At 52.5% G+C, this 26768-nt stretch overlaps 2 protein-coding genes and 1 long non-coding RNA gene across 14 annotated transcripts in view; 2 read left to right on the forward strand and 1 right to left on the reverse strand.

The window, feature by feature from the left end:
• Positions 1-62: 62 nt before the first annotated feature.
• On the forward strand, positions 63-8461 carry LOC148002323 (uncharacterized). 11 transcript variants are annotated; one of them, XR_015634815.1, is made up of 6 exons: positions 63-477; positions 785-827; positions 2206-2309; positions 4116-4226; positions 7812-7910; positions 8136-8461. It is a non-coding gene; the product is annotated as an uncharacterized LOC148002323 (long non-coding RNA). The 11 variants fall into 11 exon arrangements; XR_015634823.1 differs by having other exon boundaries at positions 8348-8461; XR_015634822.1 differs by having other exon boundaries at positions 7815-7910.
• Positions 8462-9915: 1454 nt separating this feature from the next.
• Positions 9916-24970, forward strand: Rhof (ras homolog family member F, filopodia associated). Its single transcript, NM_001398958.1, is given in 5 exon segments — positions 9916-10076; positions 10334-10421; positions 22866-22975; positions 23053-23187; positions 23474-24970. Coding segments are annotated over 5 exon segments (636 nt in total). The 5' UTR covers positions 9916-9938; the 3' UTR covers positions 23639-24970.
• The window catches only part of Tmem120b (transmembrane protein 120B), a 40590-nt gene continuing 38760 nt past the window's right edge, over positions 24939-26768 (reverse strand). Inside the window, exon 12 of one of the 2 annotated variants that reach the window (XR_015634151.1) lies at positions 24939-26481. Coding sequence is in view for 1 of the 2 variants with exons in the window: in NM_001271309.2 (NP_001258238.1) it covers positions 26368-26481 (114 nt within the window). In the remaining variant the exon portion in view is untranslated. 2 annotated transcript variants of the gene reach the window in all.

A 26768-nucleotide genomic window follows, 5' to 3' on the forward strand; every position in this document is an offset into this window, starting at 1 on the left:
GCGCTCACCCTCCTCCTCTTCCTCCTCCTCCTCCTCTTCCTCCTCCCCTCGCCTTCCTCGCCGCTTCCCCAGGCACTCTCCCGGCGGCGGCAGCTGCGCCGCCAAAGCCCCGGGCCCCAGCGGCCCCCCACCCCTCACTCGCGCGCTCCCACACTGCCTCCCCCCCCTCCCCGGGGGGAAGGCCTTTTAATTTATTTATTCTGCTGGGACTGAGGTGGGGGGCTCGGCTGGCGGGGGAGAGGGGGGTCTCCACGGCTTCTACCTCCCCCGCGGCTGGGGCTACCCTTCGAGCTACGGAACACTCCACGGTGTGCGCCCCCAGGGCCTCCCAAACTGTTTCTAAACTGCCCAGACCGGAGGTGGACGCGTGGAGGCTCGGCGAAAGGGCTGGGTTTCGAGTGGGGTGATTGTGTGTGTTCGACTACTAGGAGCCTGGGGAGGGAGGCAGACGTCGACCCCAAACGAGTTGCAATCGAGGTATCTCCGATCCCGCTTCCTCTTCGGCCCGCACACCCCCTCCCTCCCTGGAGCTGTGCTGGGGAGGGGAAACCAAGATTTGGAAGCACCTTAGCCTTCACATTCCTGGGAGGATACAGCCCTCGCCTGGAACTGGAAGATAGCTCTTTATTTTTTTCCTTTTTTCCTCTCTGTTTTTATTTTTGGAGGGGATCGCCCAGTGATTGTCTTGAACACATGCTTCTTCCTCCCTCCTTCCTCCAGCCACCAGCGACAGAGAGTCCCCTTTTTTGCATTTATCATTTTCCTTCCCCTTTCTTTATTAAAGGTCCGGGAGTGGCGGCGGCCAATCAGCGCTCGGCTTCCATTTTGTGAGTGCAACTCTGAGGCTTCCCCGGCTTTCGCGTGGATCTGTTTGCAGACCTCTCGGTCTCTCTTTTGGGCTGCCGAGGCGAAGCAGCCGCCTCGCCGGGGCTTCGTGGTGGTGTATTTCATATTGGGGCTCTTTTTCGGGGTTTGTAATTTGGCCGTGGGTAGGTAATTGGCTGGAGCAGGGCGGCAGGGCGCGGCAGCCAATCAGCACGCGGCTTCTATAGGGCTTGAGTTATTAGACGCTGATCTCAAAACATCCTTCATCAGACTCCAAGGAGAGGCCAACAGATGAGGGGAGCCATTTTTCTGCAATGGAATTAAATGGCCAAGTGGGTTTTTCCTTTGTTGCAAATGGGGAATGCTTTTCCTTTGACTCCACCATCCAGTTCAGGACGCCTGAATGTGTTTAACATTTGCCAAAGGACTCACACTTGGAAGAATGAAGAAGACCTTTTAAAAAGATCTGGATCTTTCCTTATGACTTGGAATCCATCTTTGTCTTGTATAACTAGGTCATAGCACACTATTAATGTCAGCAGTTAACAGTTTTGAATTCAAAAAAACCTAAGTAAATGACATATTTAATTTTTTTCCTCTTTTTTTCTTGGGTGGGTGGAGGGGAGAGCTTGGAGCTGTCTTAATCTGTATTCTCTTGACTGAACAATAAATTTTTAAATATAGTTTCCTCTATTAAACACTTAAGCCTGACCATCTTATTAACTCTTTTTTAACAAGGTAATGTTTTAAATGTATAGTTGTAGCGAAATGGCAACAATAACAAAAATCTGTGAGCTGTTGTTACTGTTAAGTTTTCTAAAAACCTTTTACATTGTAAGTACCCAATCCATTCTGTCCTTACTGCACTTGAGTTTTCGTGTTACTGTCGCCTGAGATGAACTGAATTTTCGGAACCTTCATCTGCATGTGTTGTCTTTGTCTCTGTCTGATGTAAGTCAGTTAAAATGCTTTTAGACCTTTGCTTCTATAAAAATACGATTTTTTTAGCTTCAAGCTTTTTGGGGGAAAAAATGTTTACAGCAATAGTTGCTATTCAGATTTCTTCCCAGTAGCTCTTAACACTTTCTTTGAAAATCGATCTATTTGAAGAAAAACAGCTGTTTTTCTCGACTTGGGTGTGGGGTGGTGGAGGGTGAAAGAAAGGAAGACCTTTTGTATAAAAAAACTGAAAGCCGTCACTGAAAATTAGATTAAAACTGGACAAAAAGCCCTAGCCGGTTCAAGCCAAACACCTACGTTAACTCGGTGGTATTTTCTCTGTCGGTTGGGATGGCTGGTGAGCTATTTTGCCTTTTGTTTGATTTGACTGTGTTTTTGCCTTTTGTTTCTTAATGATGATCACACCATTGGTAAATCCAGAGCAGTAAACAGTCCTCAGCGAAGCCGCCTTTTTGCCAGCCCAACCCTGGAAAGTTTGCAGTCGTGGAAGGAGCAGAAATACCATGAGTGTAACTTACAAAAAGGTAACAACAAAAGGACACCATAACCCCAGATTTTTACCTCAACTAAACAACCAAACAATACCCCCTCAAAAAAAAAAAAAAAACCTTATTTTTATAATAACATCTCCAAAAACACCGCCCAGCTTTTTCTTCTAGACTCCATGGCACCGGGCTGAGCCGGTAAGTAAAAAACTAAAATTAAAAAAGAAAAAACAATTTAAAGTATATTTTGCCCCCTTCGAGGAACTCGATTGAGCAGGCCGTGGGCTACAGATGATTGGGAGCTGGGGTTGAGCTTGAGTTTGGCAGCCGATTGCAGTGGGCGGGTGAGGGGACGAGGACTCTCCATACCCCTGTGCCTCTTTTGCCCCAAAGGCGAGGAGAGCCTGTCCCCAGTACCCTGGGGCATCCATGGAGCTGTCTGCGTTAGTTCCTTTGGCTCGCCTCAGGTCTGAACCTTGGTGGCAGAGAAGAAATTTCATGTGCTTTGGAGATGGAGGGGCTGAAAAAGCGAGGATACCTTCCCACCCAATCTAAGGTCTCGTTCCCATTCGATTGTGGGTGTTTCTGCACCCGGAAGCCAGCTCTTCGGGGCTCCGGGGCTCGTCTGCTCTTCCAAAGAGAAAAAGGACAAAAGGCCGGCGTCCATGTTGGCACCATGACGCAGCATCTCTCCCGCCTGCAGCCCGGCGCTGCTTGTCCTCCGGGCCGCGCTCGCTCCTCCCTCCCAAACACGAGTTTTATTTTCAGGTTTTTGAGCCGAGCCGAGGGCTGGGTCGGGTTGGAGCCAAAGCTGAAGCCGCCCGGCCGTTCACTACTGCTATGGCTAATGGCGGCCGGCTTTCCTCCTTCCTTCCGCCATCCTGCTTTCCCCCGGTTGTCGCTGGGAGCCGGGAGGCAGTACCGGGCCCTAAGAGCCTGCGAGGCACGGCGCCCGCGATCCTGGTGACGGGTCTCGGGGGACCTTAGGCCTCGGGGGGGGGGGCGTCGCGCACCATAATTCCCGACTCGCTCCCCCCAGCCCCCTCCCCGGGCGCGGCTCGGACAGTGGCGGCCGCGGGGGAAGCCGAGGCCGGGTAGGGCGAGCCGCTGGAGGCGGGTTGAGGACCCCGATCTCCGTTGCAGCCCCGGACTCCCAAGGCCCACGCGGGCACGAGGCCTCGCTCTGGCTGCCCTTGCCTGCCGTTCTGCCTCGGAACAGGAGCCAGTAGTAGCCAAGGGCTAAGCCAAGGGCTCTAGCCTCCCTTCACTGCCCACTCGGCTTCAGGAGACCCACCCCTGCCTCCCCCAGTCGTCCTCTGATTGTCGAGCCGGAGGGGCGGGTCTCCCTTTTTGTCCCCACTTTGGGTTAGAGGCCCTCGCCGAGGCTGAGTCCCTTCACTTGGACGCCAGGGGCACAGCCTCCATCCAACCCAGCTCTGTGGGTTGGAGGTGTGTTTTGGAAGGGGGGAGGGCTGGGGCCTGGGAAAGCCGATTGGGGCCTCCCCCTCGGGATCCCCCACACCCCCCGCCGCGACCGTGCCCCAGGGTAAAGCCTTAGATCCTGGCCTTCCTGGGGGAGGGGATGCGGACAGGGCGGGTCTTTGGAAATGCAGATGAGTCGTCTCCTGCTGCTCGTCTCCCGGGCTGAACTTTAGTGACTCAGCCACCCTCACCCCACCCCCACCCATTCCAGAGTGTGGGCCGCCTTGTCAGCTGAGGAAGGGGGGCAGCATTTTCTGTGGCTCCCTCTCTATGTGGTAGACCCTGTTGGTTTGCATTTGGCCAACCCATTCTCTGACCTACAAAACTGTTGGAACTGCCCTAACAGATCGTCCGAATTTACAGGTCTTGGCCGGAGACCGGAGCAATGTCTGTGTTGTCCCCACAGTAGACACTCCTTGCTTCCTCTGGACAACTGGAGCAGGCCTAGTTTGACTGACAAGCCTTCCCACTAAGGTAGGTAAGAGCCCTTTCCCGAGTTGAGAGAACTGACTCTGGGAGCTTTGACCTGCGGCCTTCGAAGCGCTGGTTGTGATCCCCAAACCCGCTGGGCTGGTTCTGCAGCCCCTCCCCCACGCTGATGTGGCTGATGTGGCGGTTGTGTGTGTGAAATGGGCGGCCTGCTGGGTCCATCCAGCCCCGCCTGTCAGCTTCTGCTGTCGGGCGTTTAGGGCGGGCGATTCTCTTGCCGAATTTAGCAGCTTACTAGAGCAGGACTACGAAGTATTTCCCAGTGGTGTGTTTTATGGTGGGTGGGAGGGCCCTGGAAGCTTCTGAAGACAGAGACTGCTGTCAGACTTGCCAATGGTGCTTCAGACAGTCTTCCTGAACCCCATTGGGGTGACCAAATGAGCCACCTTCTGATGTCTGGCTTGCTGGATAGACAAAGAACCAAAGACCTGAAGTGTTATCCAGCTTCCCGGGAGAAAAGATTTCCTTGGCTTCTCCTTTTCCCGGATCCTCCTGTCAACAAGGCCAGGTGTTGCTAGCTTGGTGTCTAGAATGTGTCAAAGCTGGACAGGAAAGTAGGCTGGCCCTTAACCTGTCCGTAATGACCTTACATATTCTGAGCAGAGTCTGCCCAACTGCACCGGCATCAGAAGTCAGTGGTGGAACCCATTGACCCTGACCGTGCCTGTCTCTCGGGTTTCTTCTCTTTTTAGACAGTACATCTAAGAATTTGCACTTCTTACAAGGCCCCAGGTACTGTCAGGTTTCTAGATTCCTAGTAAGTGACACCTGGGATGTTGCCCGGCTTGGTGGCTAGCAGTTGGCTTGCCCTCCTCCCAGGCAGGAAGCTTCGCGGCTGAAATCCGTGTGGCCCTTGATCTCTGACCCTTGCCCCCCTAGTGTGTTTCTCGTTACGTTACTTTGATAAGCCATTTGGCCGCAGGTGCCGCGGATCCTGCTGGCTTCCCCGGTTAGGGCCTCAGCATCCAGCCTCTTGTCTTCCCTTTACCCCTCACCCCTACAGTGAGTACTGACGTGTGGGTTAGGGAGCCTGGAAGGCTTCCGAACTGCGTTGTTGTCGGAGGTGTCTTGGTGCCTTGAATCAGGGATGCTTCAAGCCTGGCAACTGTAGGCTAGATGTGGCCCAAGCTAGTGACCTTGGACCAGTGTCTCTCTCCCTCCCCACCCCCGTGGAGGAAAAAAAAAAAAAAAAGCCCACAATACCTGCTGGAAAAGGTTGGTGGGAGGATTAAGTGAGATTAAGGGGGCCAGACGCCTGCTCTGACCTCACAACCAGTTGGCCTCCATTGTGATAAGTACTGTTGCTGGGAGTGGCTGCTGGCTGCGCGGGTGGGGGCTGGGCTGTCTCCCCGGCTCCTCCCCGCCAGCCCACTTCCTGAAGCACGTGCTGGAGCCTCCAGGCAAAGGAGAAAGAAAACTGGCTCTGCTTGGGAAGGCAGCCAGCCCTGTTTTTCTTCCAGTGTTTGAGTCCAGCCTGTTCCCGGGCTCGATGAGCTGTTCTTTGGTTGGGTCATGATTTTAAGGGCCACCCACCAATGGCCCCAAGAGAAGAAATGTCTCACCCAAGGTTATGAGGCCACGACAGACAGAACGTGGACAGGGTTCCAGGTGTCTTGATTTTCAGCCCAGAGCCTGGGCCCATGACACCCCCTTGCCCAGCTGTCTGGGTTATTTTAGGCTCCCTCCCGTGCCAGCTGTCTGCTTTTATCACTGCCAGAGAGCTGTCTGGTAACAAGGAACCACAATGGTCCTGTGGCTCCTGCCGGTACAGAGGGCCAGGCATGAAGTCTGCGGATGAGCCGGCTTTATGCTGGGAAGGCGAACTCCTCACCCCAATTGGGGGGGAGGGGAGAAAAGCGTTTTCCTAAGTTGATTTCGTTCGTACTACAGATACCCTAGAAGCCTTCTAATACACTTGATCTACCCACGGGCTCTGGTTAGAGTCCTTGGGTCTGGGGTCTTTATCTCCTCCCGCCGCAAACTAATTGATTTAAGTCGCGATGTAGCAGCTGTACCCCTGAGGGCTACAGGCTTTAGGGATCAATTAGGCGCTAAACTGGGATGTGTTTGAAAGGGGAAGATGGAAGTGATCGGGCCAACTTGTGACTGTCGCTACTTGACGCTTTTTCACCTCCCTTTCTCCTTTTTTGGCACCCTTATCACCCCCTGGGCAGTAGGGTGGGGCAGTTTGTCCTGCTGTTGTTCCTGGCCCCGAGAGGTGCCACGCCTACTGGTCACCCACTGAGCTTGGGGCGGGGCTGCTTTGGCCTGCGGAGAGAGGGCCACGCCAGCGGAAGGCTTGCCTGAACCGGGAGGTGCCTGGACTAGCTTTACTACACAGATTCCAGTGTCCCCGCCCCTTCCGGCTCCTCCACCTGGCCTGGAGCCCAAGTTTGGAATATGACCTTTTAGACTCTCTGAGCAACCGAGATGGGTCGAAAAACCCGCCATCACCGCTCTCCGGCCCCCCGTGTTTTCTCCGATTGTTCCGTGCCCTCAGGCGAGTTCTTGCCGTAGGGAACCAGGAGGGGAACGTTAAACAAAAACTTCTTGAGCTATTTCTAAAATTTTCGTGTGATGGAGGACGGTCTTGCCGTGCCCGGACTAGCCCTAGTGACAGCTTAGAACCGTAGGTACACTCCTCTGCACCAGCGTTAGCTGATTTTCAGCCTGGCTTCCAGACGTGACTTGCCCATCCTCCGCTCAGTCCTTAGAGCTGCTGCTAGGCAGCTGAGACCTGGAGGGAGACTGCCGAGTTAGGTAGATAAGATAGCCTGCACCCTAGGCAGCCCGGCTTCACCCCTCTACTTTATCTCTAGGCTCTAGCTGGAGTCTATCTCCACCTCGTATCTGTACCATCTGCATTTGGATAGCTCAATAATTGATTTATGGAGCCTCTGAGAAAGGGGAGTGGAGGCTTCAGCCTCCCCCACCCCAATTTGTACTTTGTCCTGAACGACTGCCGTTAGTGTGCCTCTGCTCCCCTGGATCTGTGGTTTAGTCTTCCCAGTGACCACCTGGCAGCTCCCTGAGGGGTTTTGAAGCAAGAACCAGTGGAAGGAATTTTTTGCTTTCCTATGCTCTCCAGGAATTCCTGGACAATCAGAGTGACCCAGGCCCCCCAGAACATCTTGCAGATGAGGGAGTAAGCCACCCTGAGTGGGTGAGTGTGTGTATCTCCTCAGCTGGGCCGGCTTGGCCCTGCCTGACCTCTGAGGAGGCTCTCAGAAGCAGCTGGCTGGATTCCTAGGTATTTTTAGCTACAGATTTAGCCCCACCATCACCACGAGCTGAGTCCAGATCCAACACTCTAGGCCTGGTAGTGCTGGGGCTCTGCCAGCCTCCTGCTGAGGTGGAGCTGGGTGGGTAGGCAGGCTGGAACCGGTGGCAGTGTGCTGCCTGAACCCACCGGAGCCAGAACTATTCGCTTCTCGTCATTTCCTCCATGCAGCTTCCTGCAGACTTGCTCTGTCACCGAGGCTGGAGAGTGGAGATGCAGGGCTGGGGAATTTGTGGGAAGCCAGGAGCCCTCTCTTGGTTATACGTAGTAGAACAAGTTCTTTTTCTTAGAAGTGAATTCTCCCCACTGGCAAACGCAGCCAGTCAGTCTCCTGAGTCAAGAGCCAAGCCAAAAGACACCCCAGAGAAGAAACCTGGGGTCCTGCAAAGGTAAGCGGTTCCCAACTTACTCCAAATCTTCCTCTCTTTGTACCATTTTTATTCCAATGGCCTGCTCTTCTTCTGAGGAACCCCACCACCTCTGGCATATCAATGGAAATTGTCCTGGTTCTTTACTTTTTTTTCTGCCGCCCTCATGAGCCACTAAGAGATAGCCTAGCCCTTCCTCCCCTTGACAGGACTCGGTTGAGTCTTGTCTGTTGTGTTTCTTTGCAGCCCTCCTCCCCCCTTCAACCAGCACTTAGGCCCTCCCTGATTTAGCCCGTTACCTTGACAACCACTTGGGCCTGTCTCCCTTATCGCCACTGAAAACCTGAAGGTTTTCCAGCTGTGGTACATTTGCCCGAGTTGGGCACCCCTCCAGCGTCTATTGGCTCGCCCTCCGTGCTGTAGCCAATATAACAAACACAACCTTCCCGGTCCCTCAGCTGTGGTCTCGAAATTGATCTCACTGGTCCCGGGAACTCCCATCACCTCCTCCAGACTGAGCTCCTCACAGGCGGGAACATGGTTGTTTCTCAATAAACAAGTTGAAAAAGGAACGAATGAGTCGCTGAACATTTGTCTATGGGGCCCTTGATCCGGGAACAAGAGGGGCTTCTCCCGAACAGCTGGAGGTTGATTCAGGTTTCCACCCACCCAGTCCCTGTTGTCCTTTGAGTTTCCACGGGCGGTCGCTGCTGCCCCCTGGTGGTGTAGCCGTGTATTGCGTCTCCTGGAGGAATGGGGAGGGGGCTGGGAAGCAAAAACCGAGGTTGGTAGTTTACTCCACAGAGTAAAATTTTCTTGATGTTTGCCAAGAACTTGAAAATCGGGAATCTGCATTGTGAGGCCCAGGGCAAGAAGACCCCTGAGCCTTGCCAACACTTCTTTGAAGAAATGAAGTTCCGCTAGTAGGAGGGTCCTACTGGCCTGGTTTTAGAAGTGGACCCTCAACACATAGTAGCAGGAAAAGGATGGGTCACAGTGACACGAGCCAGCTGTCCTGCTAGTACTTGCCTCTATTATGCTCTTAGCTAAAAGCTATTTGAATGGGGACGGACGAGAGTGCAGTTTCGGGGGGGGGGGTGACACCAGAACATTTCTTGGTGGAGACGGGGATCATCAGTTTCCAAAGTTTATGGAAGGGCCAGATATTCGCAACTGGGGCTCTCGACTCGTCACGTTTGCGACGTGTCATGTTTGGGGTCGCACTTGTGAGCCTTGTATTTTGAGTCTGCCTTAAAAAAAACAGACTGTGGGGCTGGGGATTTAGCTCAGTGGTAGAGCGCTTACCTAGGAAGCGCAAGGCCCTGGGTTCGGTCCCCAGCTCCGAAAAAAAAAAAAAAAAAGACAGACTGTTGGTCAGAAGTCAGTGCTAAAGGCATTCACCGGCAGAGGGCGCCATGGCTCCACAGTGTGGGCCAACAGTGGGTGGGGAAGGGTGGGTGAGCAGAAATTCTGCATTTGCACACAGACAAGGGCCAGGGTGAGACGATGTGGACACGCACAGCCCACTTTTTGGCATCATCTCCGGACGACAGTGGCTACAACCTGTGGGAAGATAAGCTGTGTCAGCCGACTAGCAGCAAGGGCTGGATGCGAACCCGGGTGCTAGGGTACAGCCCGCCAATCAACACATCTCTGTTGGGGTGGGATCGGCCAATCAAAGGGTCCTTGATAGAAGGCGGAGCCTGCCAACCAAAGGCTGTCCCTAGGAAGAGGCAGAAACCACGAATCTACTAAACGGGGTGGGGGTGCAGGGGCGCGTGGTGATGGGGGATGCACTGCGCTTGCGGTTCAGCATCCATTTCCTCGGGTTCTTCATTTCCTCTGGGCCTGCAAGACAAATACCCAGGGCCCGGACCACAGCAGAGGGGAATTAAGACAGGGAGGTGAACCTGGGAGGCTGCCTGGCAGAGGTGGCGCCAGCTGCCGGTGGGTGGAGCCTCGTAGCCCTGCCCTGTAGCCCCGCCCCCGCCCTGTCGCTCAACTGGGCTCTAGCCAAGCGCGCAGCATCCAGCGCTGCGGCTCCGGGCTATGGACGCCCCGGGTGCTCCGGCCCCAGCCGCCGCCCCCAGCTCGGCGAGGAAGGAGCTGAAGATAGTGATCGTAGGTGACGGCGGCTGCGGCAAGACGTCCCTGCTAATGGTGTACTGCCAAGGTTCATTTCCCGAGGTAAGGCCCGCTTGGTGGCGGGAGGGGTGAGGATGGGCTTGGGACCGCAGGGAACAAGGGGTTTCCCCCAGCCTGGACCATGGAATCTCAGATGTCTCCTCCAGGCAGCCCTTTGAGAATTCCTGAGCCTAGTTTGCCAGGTCTGAGCTGGTTGGAGTGAGAGTGTTAGACAGTTGTGGGGGAGGGATATGTCTGGGATTGTAGCCGTCCTTTGCACCCCTTAAAAGATCAACCCGACCCCCCCCCTTCTCTCACAGCACTATGCCCCGTCGGTGTTTGAGAAGTACACGGCTAGTGTGACAGTGGGTAACAAGGAGGTGACCCTGAACCTCTACGACACAGCCGGTGAGTGCACCAAAGCCCAGAGGGTCCCTGTGGTCATCCCCAAGGTTTCCCCTACCTTCTGGGGCATTCCCTTCCTGACACCCTAACATGTCAGGTCCCTGCAGGGTGCTGGCTGGCTGGGAGGCTCTGGAAGCCAAAAGGACCAAAGCCATGTCAGCTTTAAGTGGAGGTGATAGATTAAGGTGAACTCTGAGCCTCCCCCCACAACGCCCGCGCCCCCTGCCCGAAACTCCCACCCCGCAGCGCTATGTACCGTTCCCCAGTTTTGTTCCTCTCCTGTGGTTCTAGAAAACGTGGGCCGTACTTCTGCCTCCCAGGGTTGCCGAATGAATTCGTTACTTACCGTGGTCTTTGCTTTGAGTCCCCTGGGGCTTGGATTCCAATGGCTGTGTTTTCTCTGCCCTATAATTTTAGGTTAGTGAGATCTAGATCAGAGCTGTGACCACAGGATTCTGCATATGGCAGGGCAGGTCGGTGTGTTGGGGACCCCCAGGTCCTGTGAATGTACCTCGCTTCCCGTCCCCCAGATTCTGGGATCCTAGAGCTTCAGTCTATTCTGTTTTCTTTGGGGTGTTCGTTTGTTTGTGTGTCTTTTCTGTGAAGAAACAGACAACTTTGGCAAAGAGTCTGGATCAAAATAAGGCTCTATCTGCCAGTTCAAAGAGGGAAGGAACTTCTGCCCGCTCATAGTCCTCGAACACCGTGGTTCCCTTGGGATGTCATCAGTCTTTGCAGGGTAAAGGTTGGACCAGGTGGAGCCTCACCCAGTTCTGTGACTCAGTGTTTAGTGACGGGTGGAACCACGTCATTGAGTGCCCCTTCCCGGCTAGTCCATCCTTGCTTGTGTGACAGTCGCTGATCTTAGTTGGAACCTAGATCCAGACAGCCTCTCCACCCTTCCTGGAGAAGACGGGGTGGGGGTGTCTGTCGCCACCTCAGGCCTTTATCTCATTCGTGTGGTGGGTAGGTTCTATTGGAGAGACACCCTACCCCTCTGAGTGACCCGCTGAGGCTCCCCACCCATCCTCACCTCCAACCCCAGGTGTATGAGGAAGGAATTCCTGAGGCGTGGCCTAGGTAGCAGTCAAAGTCTGTCAGGAAAACCCACTTTCACATGCCTCTTACTAGGAACCAGGGAGGGGCAGGACCGTGGACCACACTCTGGGGCACGTAATGGCTGAACAGAGAGGTATTACATACCGCCCCGCAGGAGAGGCCAGAAAGTCTTGTTTTTCCCTCCTTCTGCCATCAGCCTTTCCTCTTACATCCCAGAGTTCCCTGTTCAGGAAAGTTCCCCTACCAGACCAGAGCAGAGACCATTTGGGGCATTTTCTGAGGAAAGAGAGATGCTCAACGGTCGTGTCAGGCAGCTTTGCCGTATGAGGGCTCAGAAAGCTGCTACTGGATCAAAGGATGAGTTTGTCCCAAGAGGCTGTGGAGGGATGGAGGGAGGTTGTGAGGATTGCTTGCTATAATGATCTGGTCCATGACTTTCTGTTACGTGCTTGGAAATAGACCAAGTCTCTGACTTGTTGTACCATCGAGGGCTTCTGAAGCTCATTCTCCTCATCTTTCCTCAGAGCTAAAAGAGGCAAAAGAATGAAATCAAATTCCATACACACAGTGCAAGGGCTGGCTCTTGGTGGCTCGGTACATACTGTTCTGTACCGACTTCTTTGTTCTGTTTTGTGCTGGGGCTGGAAATCAGACTCGTGTATACTAAGCCCTATCACCGAGCTACATCCCCAGTCCTCAATCTGAGTGAGTTTGTTTTGAGACAGGGTCTCTGTTCCACTTGCTGGTCTCCAACATCCTGAGTAGCCTCTGCTGGCCTCCGATCCTCCAGCCTCAGCCTCCTGAGGTATGCACCATTACACATGGCTCTAGCCCCAGCTCTTTCTGTAGGGTATGGAGAATTTAGAGAGGCCCTCTGTGACTGGGGGAATTCTAATGGTAGGAGGAAATTCCCTGGCCAGTGAGCAGTGTTCTTGTGAGGCTGGGTCATTCCTCTCGTGTGTGTGTGTGTGTGTGTGTGTGTGTGTGTGTGTGTGTGTGTGTGTGCGCGCGCGCAGTGGTGCAGTGTTTGTTCCTCTAGAAGAAGTGACTGGGGAGTAAATGAATTCATCATCAGGGAGATGAGTCAGCTTTACCTGTGGCTGCGTCTTGGGCTAATGTGGGAGAAAATGATGGTCAGTAACTGTCTAGCCTGGAGAGAAGGGGAGGCTAAGGGGGTGAGAGCAATGACTGAGTTAGACATGGATCTAGTAAATGCCATAGAAAGTTCTAGAACTGGGGGAGGAGGGGCCTGCCTTCCCAGTAGCTGTGATCAGAATTAAAGGATAGGAATGACCCCAAAAGTTGAATTTTTTTTCTAAGCCCAAAATGGAATGGTGATCTAGCCCACAGGACACATATTGAAAGACCTGTCTCCATCCTGCGGAAGTAGTCAGAGACACCACAGCCCTTTACTGAGCGCTGGGTGCTCAAGAAGTAGAGGGGGTAGGGCCCCAGCACCCACAGCTCCAGTAGCCTCCCCTGAGCGAGCCCTGACATCTTCAGACAGGAAGCTGTGGTGAGGCCAGAAGGTTCCTGGGCAGAGGGGTGGTGTCATGGTGGGGTTGTTTAGACACCACCCAAAGACTCTCATCTTGTGCAGGAGGGACACAGAGGCTTGGGAAGCTATGTGGGAAAGAATCGATGGGAAAAAGGGGGGAGGCTTTGGGGGGCAGGAGCTGCTGAGACAAGACAGGGGCTGTGGATCTTAGAGTAAGTCAGCTCAGGGACCTTGGTCTGAGTTCAGGTCGGGACTTCCCTGACTCTTCCGGTCCCTGGGGAGGAAAGAGGATGGGGGCGCTACTAGAGCTAGTAAAAGTGGGTTCCTCCCCCAGCAGCTTCCCCTTCTCATGCTGCCAACACCCCCTCTCTCTAAGCAATGCTTTGGTCAGAATGGCTCACCTCCTGCAGTGTAAATGCCCCTCCAGCAGATTTGGGGAGCACGGTAGCCAATCTTCAATTCAGCTCTAGCCCTGTCCCAGAAAAGGAACTCTTGTCAAGAGGACACCCCACTTGACAGAGGAAATATATCAGGTGGGGGACAGCCTCACTTCCACCTGCCCCACAGACCGCTAGCTGCAGGAAAGTGGGTGAGACTTCCGGAGAGCTCCGCTCCACAACCCCTTACTAGAACCAAGGCCATGCTTAAGGAGATGCTGGCAGCCTCTGTGAACACGGGCACATGACAATAGCAGTGGTCACACCTCTGCCCAGATAAAGAAACGGAGGCTTCGGAAGAAAGGACTCAGGCCCTGAATGTGTGTGCACCTCATGCCTGGTGCATGGAGGGTGTCCACCCTCCAGGGAAACACAGGGTAACAGTACCTAAATTCCTTGTCTTTTGTTCATTTTTTTAATTACTTATTTTATGTATATGAATACACTGTATCTGTCTTCAGACACACCATAAGAGGGCATCAGATGCCATTACAGATGGTTGTGAGCCACCATGTAGTTGCTGGGATTTGAACTCAGGTCCTCTGGAAGAGCAGTCAGTGCTCTTAACCACTAAGCCATCTCTCTGGCCTTATTGTGTTGTTTGTTTGAGACAGGGTTTCTCTGTTTGTAGCCCTGGGTGTTCTGGAGCTCACTCTGTAGACCAGGCTGGCCTTGAATTCAAAGATCGTCTGCCTCTGCCTCTGCCTCCCAGGGCTAGATTAAAGGGGTGCATCACCACAGCCCAGCTCAAATTCCTTATCTTTGTGAAAGACCACACAGAGTCCTAAGAAAAGTCAGGTCAGGCAGAATCAAGCCGGAGGAGGAGAGAGTGTCTAACAGAATGTCTATTCCCTCCCTGAGGTTCCCTCTTTCGGGATACAGCTGTCTGTGCCACCGTTTTCCCCATCAACCTTGTCAGGGCTGGGGCGTTGTCCTAATTTAGTGCTCTGTTGCTGTAACAAAACAGATATCAAAAGCAACTTTGTGGGAAGAAAGGGCTAATTTGATTTGCAGTCCATCCTTGAGGGAAGCCAATGCAGGAACTCCAGACAACCTAGCTTAGTGGTTCTCAGCCGTCCTAATACAGTTTCTCATGTGGTGACCCCCCAACCATAAAATTACTTCATTGCTACTTCATAACTGTAATTTTGCTGGTGTTATGAGTCATCACGGAGATGGCTGATATGATATGTGACCCATTGTGAAAGAGTCATTCAACCCCTAAAGGGGTCGCAACTCACAGGTGACAAACACTGACTGAGAGGCGGGGAACTGAATCCTGAATGGGAGAGCATCCTGGTTTGCTCAGCTAACCTTCCCTATTTGACTGGGGGGGGGGGGGAAGGGGGGACAGGACGGATGGAGGGGGGGGACACACACACAACGACACACCACCTGCTCAGAGGTCCCACCTCTGAGCAATTAAGATAGTGCACCACAGACTCGCCCAATGGCCACTCTGATTGGAAGCCATTGTCCACTGAGGTTCTTTCTTCTCAGATGTGTGAAGTTGACAACCAAGATTAGCCATTACAGGCGTGAAGCTCTTTTCCTGCCTTCTGGGGGTAGGCTGAACAAAAGACCACCTGAGTACCTTTTATCACCGAGTCTGACTTAGCTGTGTGAGGGGTAAAGCCATTTCAACAGCCTGTGTTTTTGGTTTCTCGGGCTAGGAGGTAACCAGTGCCTACCTTGTGATGGTCGGTGTATGAATGCTACATTTGTCTGATAAATTGTGTGTGTGGAGACAGCTCAGTGATTTGGAGTGTGTATTACACTTGCAGGTGACCTGAGCCTGTTCACAGCACCCATATCAAATGGCTCACAACTACCTGTAGGTCCAACTTTAGGAGAGCCAATACTGCTGGACTCCCATGGGCACCCACATTCTCAAATGCATAGATCGCTTTATCGATGCTCGCACTTATGGGGAATTAAATTTTAACAAAGCATTTTGGGCAGGGGAGGCAGTCACAGGTGACTGTCACTATCAGTCAGCATCTCTGTAATCGTCAGGTCTCGCCTGCTTTTACAGCTCCATTCCACAGGCAAGAAAACTGAGTGTGGGGGTTGGGGATTTAGCTCAGTGGTAGAGCGCTTGCCTAGGAAGCGCAAGGCCCTGGGTTCGGTCCCCAGCTCCGGAAAAAAAAGAACCAAAAAAAAAAAAAAAAAAAAAAAGAAAAAAGAAAGAAAAAAAAGAAAACTGAGTGTGGGGTTCATTCCTAGTGGAAGCCTTTGAGGGCATGCACGGTGCTGTTAGAGCAGCTGGGGCAGACAGCCGACCTTGGCAGTGGGGACTAAGCTATTTGGTACTGCAGTTTACAGAGTACCCAACTGTGACCTTGACAGACTTGCTCTCCTGAGTCACCTCGTGGGTGCTGCTTGGATTAGCACAGGTCAGGAAGTGAAACCCAATGCCAAAGGCCTATGTTGGCACTGGGCTGGCCTTAGCTTTGCTCACTGAATTTTTATTGTGCTCACTTGACTCCCAAGACTGTGTGCAATGACCCCATTCCTGGGAAGGGAACAAAAGTCTTAAAAATACTGCTGTAAGATGTATCCTAAAGCAAAAAGAAAACAGAACCTTTGTTATGGGACAGATGGACACTAAGAGGCCATTGGTTCAGGGTAGTCAAGAAAGGCTTCCTGGAGGAGGTGTTTTTCTGCTTAGACCCAGTGGTGAGGAGGGAGAGAGAACCAGCCAGCTGCAACCTGTCAGGAGAACCTTCTAGAAGAGGGAACAGCAACAGCAGAGTGTGTGAACGAACACTCCCAGCCCCCTGTGGTTTGACTTCCTCCTATGGCAGCCCGACTCCGCCCACTTCCACCCAGGACTCTTACTTTAATGTCTCAGTGGAGTTGAAGTTACTCTGCCCCACACATCTCTGCCCTCGTCCCTGCTGCCTCTTGAATCAAAGCAAGCCAACCCTTAGCCACTATTTCCTGACTGTGCCCTGGGGACCAGGAATTCTTAGGGAGACGGTAAAACAGGTGCAGGTCTACGGAACCTGTCTGGAACCAGCAGAATGGGGCACACTTGGAAGACAAGCTGAGAGCAAGGAGGGCCTGTCAGAGAGGCGTGCAGAGAAAGCACCAACCAGTCCCTGGAATTCATTTCACAAGTGTTGGAACCTGTGGGTCGTGACCCCTTTTGGGGAACACAATGTCCTTTTTATAGGGTTCACATCAGATATCCTGCATATTGGATATTTACACTGTGGTTGGTGACTGTCAAAATTACAGTTATGAAGTAGCAATGGAAACATAGGTATAGGGGCTGGAGAGATGGCTCAGTGGTTAAGAGCACCAACTGCTCTTCTAAAGGTCCTGAGTTCAAATCCTAGCAACCACATGGTGGCTCACCACCATCTGTAATGGGATCTGATGCCCTCTTCTGGTGTGTCTGAAGATAGCTACAGTGTATTCATATATAATAAATAGATAAATCTTTAAAAAAAATACGTATAGTTGGGGGGGAGGTGGTCACCACATGAGGAACTGTACTGAACGGTCCCAGCACTAGGAAGGTTGAGAACCACTGCTCTAGACAGATTTTTGGGAGAGTGTGTTTGTTACATGAGACATTGCCCCTACCCCCAACTACAACTTAGAGGCCTAGAGCCCATCTTTATCCAACACAGGGTAAGAGCTGTTCGTTTGTATTGAGTCCACGTAGAATGGGGGTGGGTTGGAGTCGGTGCCTCGCTCTGTGGCTTTGGGTAAGTTACTTCTCTTCTGTACACTGAGCCCCTGGTACAGGAAATCCAAGCATAGTCGTTCCTGGGTTCTCAACTCACAGAGATGGGTTCCAAGACCCCCCACCTGCACTCCCGTTGATAGTAAAACCCCTGGGCGACCCAAATTCGATCCTTACGTGAGGTGGTTCTCCATCCTTGGGGCAGCACATTTTTACATACCTTTCCAGTCACCCTGGGTTACCGGTGATTCAGTATCGGTGCTAGGCAAACAGTTGCTACCTGGATTATTTAGGGAAAGGTGACAAGAAGTCTGTGTTTGTTCAGTACCAATGTGTTTCTCTCTGATTGTTTCTAGCTGAAGTTGTTTCTGGGCATACGGGATCCAAAGACAATAGGTTGACTGTATTTGTATTTTCCCTTTCATATTGAGTTGTAATTAAGGGCCTCTGTTGTGGGGAAGGCTTGAGACGGGGTTTCTCTGGATAACCCTGGCTGTCCTGGAACTCGGATTTGTAGACCAAGCTGGTCCCGAACTCAGAGATCTACCTGCCTCTGCCTCGCAAGTGCTGGGACACACACACACACACACACACGTGCACCACCTCCGCCTGGCAAGGACACCTATTTCTTTTTGAGAATTATTTTGATCCACGTGTTTACCTGTGTGCGTGCGTGTATGTGTAGCACATGTGTGCCGGGTGCCTAGAGGAGCTCAGAAGAGGGAATCAAGATTCTCTGGAACTGGAGTTACAGATGACAGAAAGGGTTCTCTTTGAGAGTGACAAGTACTTTTTTATTTCAAATTCATTTGTTTTAAACTTTTTTTGTTTGTTTATTTATTACGTATAAGTACACTGTCGCTGTCTTCAGACACACCAGAGGAGGGCATCAGATCTCATTACAGATGGTTGTGAGCCACCATGTGGTTGCTAGGATTTGAACTCAGGGCCTCCGGAAGAGCAGTCAGTGCTCTAACCACTGAGCAATCTCTCCAGCCCCCTCAAATTCATTTTTTTTTCTTTTTTTTTTTTTTTTCAGAGCTGGGGACCAAACCCAGGGCCTTGCGCTTGCTAGGCAAGTGCTCTACCGCTGAGCTAAATCCCCAACCCCTCAAATTCATTTTTAATTATGCATGTGTTTATGTATCTGTATTTGTGCGTGGCTATGTGCAAGGGAGTGCAAGTACCTCTCAAAGTCCAGAAGATGACCTTGGAGCTCCAGGAGCTGGAGTTCCAGTCAGTGGTGAGCTGGGAACCAAATTAGATCCTCCGTAAGAGCAGCAAGTACCCTTAACGGTTGAATAGGCATCTCTCCAGCCCCCGAAAAGAACCCTTAATGATGAATAGGCAGACCCTTAAAAACCTAGGAGCTGGAGGGCTGGCCCAGTGGTTAAAAGCACTTGCTGCTCTTACAGAGGACCCAGGCTTACATCCCAGCACCCACAAGACAGCTCACAATCTTCTGTAACTCTAATTCCAGGGGATGTGACGCCCTCTAGTGGCCTCTGCAGGCACAGCATATACACGGTGCATAGAAGGACATGCAAGAAAAACACGGTATAACACACAAAACAAAACAAAAAATAAATCTTAAGAAAAAAGCATACACAGGGGTTGGAGAGATGGCTCAGCAGTTTAGCACATTGGTTGCTCTCGTAGAGAACCCAGTTTAGGTTTTCGATACCCACATGCTGGCTCACAACCGTCTGTAATTCCAGCTCCAGGTGACCCAATATATGCCCCAGTAACCCACATGACGCACGCGCACACATACACACAGGCAAAACACCCATGCCCATTGTGATGGTTTGAATGAAACCAGTTCCCGTAGCTCATTCCTTTGAATGCTGGGTACCCGACTGTTTGGGAAGGATGAGAAGGTGTGGCCTCACTGGAGGAGGTGTCACTGGGAGTGGTCTTGGACCTTTCAAAAGCTCATGCCAGCCCAGCCTGCAACTTGCAACTTAGCTCCTTCGAGCTGCCCTGTTTCCACCATGATGGATCAGGCTGAACCTCTGAAGCTGTAAGCCGGCCACAATGAACTGCTTTTTTTTAAAAGTCATGGAGTCGGGGCTGGGGATTTAGCTCAGTGGTAGAGCGCTTACCTAGGAAGCACAAGGCCCTGGGTTCAGTCCCCAGCTCTGAAAAAGAGAACCAAAAAAAAAAAAAAAAAAAAAAAAGTCATGGAGTCTCCTGAGAGCATTAGAATAGTAACCAAGACATACATAAAATAATCGTCTCAGGGTGGTGGCGCGTGCCTTTTAATCTCAGCACTCAGGAGGCAGAGGCAGGCAGATCTCTCTGTTGAGACCGAGAGTTTATTCTAAATGTCTGGGTTAGACCCAGGACAGCCAAGGCTCTATAATGAGACCTTGTCTCAAAAAGCTAATTAATTAATTAAATATATAAAATTAATTAATTAAAAATTAATTAAAAGAAAGATGTCACTGGTAGCTTGAAGGACAGGGTGGGGCAGGGCCGCTAGCAAGCAGTACAGATCCAAGCTGTGCGTGAGGCTCTCTGCAGTGACAGCCACCAGCCCCATGTGACAATCACTTGAAATGTAGCTAGCTAGTACAATCAAGGAACTCAACTTTGTCTTGTTAATTAGTTGACATTCAGATAGTCGTGTAGGGCTGGAGGCTACCCCGTCCGATACACAGGCCTAAGAAGACACTGACATTGGTCAGACCGTTGGGGGTCATATACGGGATAACATCCTGAGTTAATGCCCCGCTGTCCCACAAAGGGTGTCTCCTGGTTGTAGTGAGGAGGGAGGCTAACAGTCAAGACCACTTCTCCTGTGTTGAGGGGACTTGGGCCAAAGGACAGCATAGGTCATTTCCCTGGCTCAGCTGTCACATGATGGCCCATGCATACTCAGATAAACTACGCATTAGAGGGATATCGGCTGGTGGCACCTAACAGGGCAGCTTTTATTACTTGTCCATGTCCCATGGTGGGTGGGCTGGTATGTGCCAGTACTTGGAAGTTGGAGGCAGATGGATCTGGAGTTCTGGACCAGCCTAGGATACATGAAACATATCCCCAAAAAACAATACATGCAGGTAGGCAGTGGTGGCTGCACTCCCAGAACTCAGGCAAGGTAGGTTTGTATGTTTGTTTGAGGCCAGGGTCCAGGAGAGCCAGGGCTATACAAAAGAAACCCTGTGTCAAGACCCCTAAAATACAGGCGCGCATGCATGCATGCACGAGCCCCGGCCGAAAAAAGAGAGAGAGAGAGAAGGAAAGCCAGACCTGGTGGTACATGCCTTTAATCCCAGCACTTCGGAGGCAGAGGGAAGAGAGTTAGAACCCAGCCAAAGCTGACATAGTGAGGCCGTTTTTAAAGAAAGAAAGAGAAAAGGAAAAAAGAAATAGGCTGGAGAGATGGCTGAGCGATTGAAAAGCACTGGCTGCTCTTCCAGAGGACCCAGGTTCAATTCCCAGCAACCACATGATAGCTCCCAACTGTCTTTAACTCCAATCCAGGGGATCTGATGCCCTCTTCTGGACTCTGACGGGACTGCATGCATGGGATGCATAGATTCAAGCAAAACACACGTTTGAGCAGCCAGTGTTCTTAACGGCTGAGCCATTTCAGCAGCCCCATAAAAAATTTTAAATTAATTATTAACTAATTAAAAATTATTTCTTGTTTTCTCAAGATAGGGTTTCTTTGTGTGGTCCTGGCTCTTCTGGAACTAGCTCTGTAGACCAGGCTGGCCTCCAACTCACAAGAGATCCACCAGCCTCTGCTTCCTGAGTTCTGGGACTAACTAAAGTCTTGGGCCAGCCACTGCCCACATTCATACACATGACATAAATCAACTTTAAAAGTTAGGTGCTCTGTGGGTGTTGAACCAGGGTCTTTTCTGTAAGAGCAGCTAGTGCTCTTAACCGCTGAGCCATCTCTTTAGCCCCCAGAATAAGTTCATTTTTAAAAAATGTTTAGATTTATACGTATCAGTGTTTTGCCTGCAGACATGTGTCTGGTACCCCCCAGGAGCTGGGAACAGAACCTGGTCCTCTGGAAGAGCAGTCAGTGCTCTTAACTGCTGAGCCATCTCTCCAGCCCCAATAAATCAATTAAAACAATACAAAAAAGAGTGACTGGAAACCTAGTCACTAGGGTAAAGGTTAACGACTGATCTGTCACTCATACCTGGTGGAGGGGACTTTTCTACAATACAGTGGCACTGGTATGTCAGCCACTGCAGGGCAGGCCTCATGTTCAGGAGTAATTGACCAACACACAATGGACTTCACAGGGTTTTCTGTGTGCATTTACTTGGGTAGATGTGGGAGGGCGTGGCTTTGTTTTGTTTTCTTGATTTCGGGGTGTTTGTTGTTGTATAAGGTCTTTGTTTGCATGAGTAGAAGTGGGGAGAGGATTTTTAAATAAAAAGAAAACGTGTTTTAACTAACAAAAAAAACATAATAAAGAATTTCCCAAGTAACTAATAGAAATTTAAACCTCAAAAGTAAATAAAAATAAAGAAAAAAAAAACGAAAAGATGTCGATGTTCTAGGTGGCGACTCTGGCTCCCCGGGTGACGTGTCTGAGTGACGGTCACACAGCAAGTGAGGGACACAGCTAAGGCTTGAACTCGTGTCTGACCTGGCTCTGGCGCCCATGACCTTAGCAGCTGTGCTTTGGGGGAGCCCGTTGAGGCTAAGACCAGGCAGGTGAGAGGGGACCTGTGCCTGTTACCAGGGAGAGACGAAGCGTGTATATCCTGACTGGAGGGCAGGCTGGCACTACCCAGAAATATGGGACTGGGGCAGGATGGGGGACTCTGGGACTTGCATGTCCCCCGTAGTAGGTGGACATCACATGGTGCAGAGGTGGCTGAGGGTCACCGGTGAGTTCCAAACGTGCTCCATCCTTACTGTGGTAGTTTTAAAAAACACCTTTGCATGGTTACTCTCGGCTGGTATCTGGACTAGGGTTAAAAAAATACCTTTTTAGGGAAGTGGGTGAAATCTGAATTCAGAGTGGATCAAGGAAAGGAGTCTGTGGCTTCCTGGGTTTGACGCCAGGACTGCCACAAGCGAGGGATGGCTGTTCAGAGGCCCTCTGCTAGGAGAGCTTTGAGGGAAGTGTGTCTGCAGTTCCCACTTTGGAGATGGATCAAATAGGTGAGCGAAACGTCAACACTGAAGCTCAGAAGAGTTCCCTGTATCCTCCCTCTCGGTGTCTTCTCTCTGGGAGTTTAAAACTGTTGACGAGAAGTTTCCTCCAGCTAAGCATGATGGCTGTGCGTCCGAGGCTAGCTTCTAGGTTCTGACTGGACTGGGTCTGTGGAGGGCCGTGTCTGGGACTGTCCCATGCCCCCCCAGTGTGTGACAGGTGCGGTTAGGTGCCGACTGCCTGGTGAGATGTGGTTTTATATAGGTGCCTGTTCCAACCATTTGCTGGAATGGGCAAGAGGAGCCCAGACAGCTGCCTCAGAACCAAGGAGGCTGGGGCCCGGCGCCTGTTTCGGCCTTGGGGATATTTGAATGGCAAAGACCCCAGATAGGAGTCTTGGGCTTGACAGGCAAGGGAACATCTCCATCCTTGGCAGAATGGCTGCAGTTTACAGGTCTTCTTTATTACCAGATCAGCTGAGCACTGCATGAGTTTGACAACTTATAATCTGTCTCCCCTTTCCCTGCCCCACCCACTTTATCAATGAGGAAACTAGCCGGAGAGGTCATCCCACCACCAAAGCCCAGGCAGGGAGCCTCTGACACTCCTTCCCCCATTTCAGGGCAGGAAGACTATGATCGGCTGCGCCCGCTGTCCTACCAGAACACGCACCTCGTTCTCATCTGCTATGACGTCATGAACCCCACCAGTTACGACAACGTCCTCATCAAGGTAATATCGCTGCCTGCCTGAGAGGGCTCAGCTCCCGAGGGCCCTCTACCCTGATACCCTGCCTTCTCCCTCCTCAGTGGTTCCCTGAAGTCACGCATTTCTGCCGAGGGATCCCCATGGTGCTCATCGGCTGCAAGACGGACCTGAGGAAGGACAAGGAGCAGCTGCGGAAGCTCCGGGCGGCCCAGCTGGAGCCCATTACCTACACACAGGTAGGCCGGGGTCCCAGCCACGGCACGGGCCCACGATCCCCGAACGACCCTAGCCAGAAACCACCTAAGTGTCTCACCAGGCTTTTGTGGGGGCCGGCGAGTGGCTTCTTCCATCCAGCCATGCAAACACCAAACTGGCCAGCACCGGAACAGAGACGGGTCCCCATCAACTCCAGAGAGCCCCCAAAGCTAGCCCCAAACTCGTAAGACTCTGAAGGGTATCAGGAGGCCTCAGGTCCCCCATCTGATCAACGCTGCCTTTTCTACCCTCTTAACCCCACCCCAGGGCCTGAGTGCCTGTGAACAGATGCGAGGCGCGCTCTATCTGGAATGTTCTGCCAAGTTTCGGGAGAACGTGGAAGATGTCTTCAGGGAAGCCACCAAGGTGGCCCTCAGCGCCCTGAAGAAAGCACAGAGGCAGAAAAAACAGAGGATCTGCCTGCTGCTGTGACCCTAGGGGCAGAGGGCCTGAGTGGAACTAACATAGCCGGGGACCCAGGCCCAGGCTCCTTCTGAGGCTCTGCCCCAGCGCAGCCCCCCAGTGTCTGGCATCTGGGGCTAGACGCTCAGAACATTCTGGAACGGCCCCCCTTGGGTTCAGGCTGCAGTGCACTGGTGAATGAGGGCGCCAGACCCACCAATGTTCCTCTACCCTGGGACTGGCACTTGTCCCAGGCCACAGAGGCGCCCTTGTCACAGCTCCACTTTGCCCCAAGCCATGCGTGTCTCCCTTTCTAGACCCAACTCATGCCTGAAACTCAGAACGGCACTGAGAGCTGTGGGTAAACACGGATGTGCAACTCGGTTCACGAGAGTCCCGAGCCCAGTGTTTCTGTCACTGTCTCCCTGAGCTCCTGAGATAGGCTGGGCTACATCCTCCAGCCTCTTCCTGCTTCCCCTCAGGAACCTGGGGACCACAACCTATCAGGAGAACACAGGCTTTAAGCCGGACATGGGGCTGGCACCAGCCTCTCTCTTCCTACCACACTGAGGACTTCTGTCTCAGGCTTGGTCACAGTCTGAGACACATGTTCAGAGGGAGAAGAAACAATCTGTCAAAGTGTCAAAATAGACTCGGGCCAGCCAGCCCACCCATCTGATCCCTGTTCCAGGTCTGATCTCCAACCCCCTCGCCCCCCAGCCAGCTTCCATTGGAAACTCCTAATGGTCAGTGCTTGTCCTACCTTTAGGGGCCTCAGGCAAATGGGCTCTCTCCCTAGTATAGCCCACCTGTAAAGGCCAGGTTTGGGCTATTTAGATAGTCAAGCTTCTTGCCACCTGACTCCATTTCTGCTTCTACTGGGTGTGGAGCTCAGGAGTGGACTACCTCTGCCTCCTTCCAGAACTGACATGGCCACCCCCGCCCACGCTGGACAGTTTCTCAGAACTAGCCTGCTGACCACCATTGTCTGACCACGTTCTGGAAGGTCTAGAGTCTGCCTTTCAGAACTGTTCAAGCCCAGTGTACCAGGTAGGTTTAGGGCCTCCAGGATGGAAGCCACCATCTGAGAAGCCGCCACGATCTTGGCTGGCCTGTCTGCTACAGCGCCACTTGACTTGGCCCCCGGAGTCAGACTGCCAAGGAAAGAGACTTCCGGCCCCCTTCCCCAAATGCTCCAAGGCCCTGCTGTCCCCTGTGGAACCAACCAAGACCTCGTGTTCTCTCAGAATCGATGGCCTTGAGGACAGATTGCGGTGTATACAGCAGCAGTCAGCAAACCACAGCCTGTGGGCCGCATGTGGCCGCTGCCTTTTTTTGTAAATAAAGTTTTATTGAACAGCCGCGATTACGTAAGGGCGCAGTTTTTGCTCTGCAACTGTGTTGCCACAGGACTGGCCCACAGAGCCCAGAAATACTCATTTTCTGGGCTTTAATGGGAAAGGTTTGCTGATTCCTCATCTATGGCAATCCCAGATACCTGCGAAGGACGGGACAGGAGACCAAGGACAGAGATAGGGCAGGGATGAAGGGGAGGGCGGGCTGTGGCAAACAGGAACAGGTGCCTGATCTTGCCCTTTGGGAACGGTGCCCTTCCCGTTCTTCATAAGGTAAACAGAAATCTGGAGTCTTAGGTGGACTCTCACCATGGGGGAGGCGAGGTCTCATTTTTACCACAGAACTAAAGAATTTTAAAGTCCTGTGAGGACTGAATGAAACCCGTCTGAGGAGGCCAGCTGTGGTGTCGGGTCTGAGCAGGCTGGGCAGGGGCAGAACATTCTCAGTTTGCTCTTGCTGCTGCCTGAACCTCACAGGGTCACACCCTGGGCTGAGCCCACTTAGATCCCCCTCCTCCCCCCTGAGCTCCTCCCCTTTCCACACAAACAAGTGAAGAGAAGAAGGGAATGGGTGACCTCCAGTCACAATGAGGGGCCCATGCCAGAAAGGACTCTCAGCAAGTCTGTAACAGCAGCTTAAGGGTGCCAGCGAGACCTGCCCAAGAGTCCGCTGGAACTCCAACCAGCCAGGGGCTGGGCGCCCCCTGGTGGAGGCTGTCCTTAAAACCCTGCCGCTAGGCTCCAAGGGGAAAGAGATCTTGAGGTCCTAAGGAGGCTGCTTCCCCGAGTGGGCAGGCGGTTCAGGAGACACAAGGCAAGAGACAAGACAGGTAGGTTCTCTGAGAACTTAAATATTTCCCCACCACGGAGGGTGGGGCTGTGGGAAGCTTACAGCAGAGGTGGCGGCCCAGGGCAGGGCGGCTCCACGGGATGCTGAAAGTTTCATTCCACCAGGTGCCTGGGACACAGTAAGTAGCAGGTCAGCTAAAGCCAACCCCAGTGAGGCACATCTAAACCCCAGTGAGGGATTCAAATGATAGGGACAGGGAGAGAGGGGTTCCCTGAGGCTTTCTGCCCCTCCCTGGAAGACAGACAGGTGGACCTGCCCACTGCCGTTACACAGAGCTCTGGGTAAGGCTCCCGGATTCCAGGGAGGCAGGAAAGACCCGGTATTAAATATGTTATAAATATGGAGCTGGGGCAGGTTAATACTGTGCGCACAGGCGGCCTTCACATTCCTCATGTCTGTCCGGGACCAGGGCCTTGGCCCTGCTCCCAGAGCTGCTGCTGCTGGCCCCTGAGATGCTGCTGCCCACGGCTACCGGTGACTGGCAGCCAGGGTGCTGACTGGAATCCCCAGCAGTCTTAAGTCCCAAGAACCCCCAGGCACGAGAGTCCGGAGGCTCATGGCTGCTTTGTCTTGTTTCTGTTCTTCTGGAGTTTGGCATGCACGACTTTTAGTGTGGTCAGGAAATTGCCGAGGAAGAGGATGAGGAAGGTGAGAGCCAGCACAAATACCTGATCCGTCCGGAGCGCAGCATCCCGCAGTGCCCAGGGCAGGGGAGGAGGGAGAAGAAGTCAGTTCCTCTGTGGAAGGACCTGCCACTAGCCTCAACCCCAGACTCAGTCAGGCTACGGGAGTGACCAGCAAATGGCAGAAGCGGGTGAACGAGGTGGGCCCCCGATCAGGTCGGGTTCTAGAAGAGTGTTCAATGGCATAACCCTTCGTTGAGAGACGCTGAGGGGCCCCCTGCACTACTGAATCCCTTCCCATGGAGTCTGCCCCAGGGCAGCCCAGCTCTCTC

This window comes from Rattus norvegicus, chromosome 12, assembly GCF_021556685.1.
Source record: "Rattus norvegicus strain SHRSP/BbbUtx chromosome 12, alternate assembly SHRSP_T2T, whole genome shotgun sequence".
Classification (NCBI taxonomy): domain Eukaryota; kingdom Metazoa; phylum Chordata; class Mammalia; order Rodentia; family Muridae; genus Rattus; species Rattus norvegicus.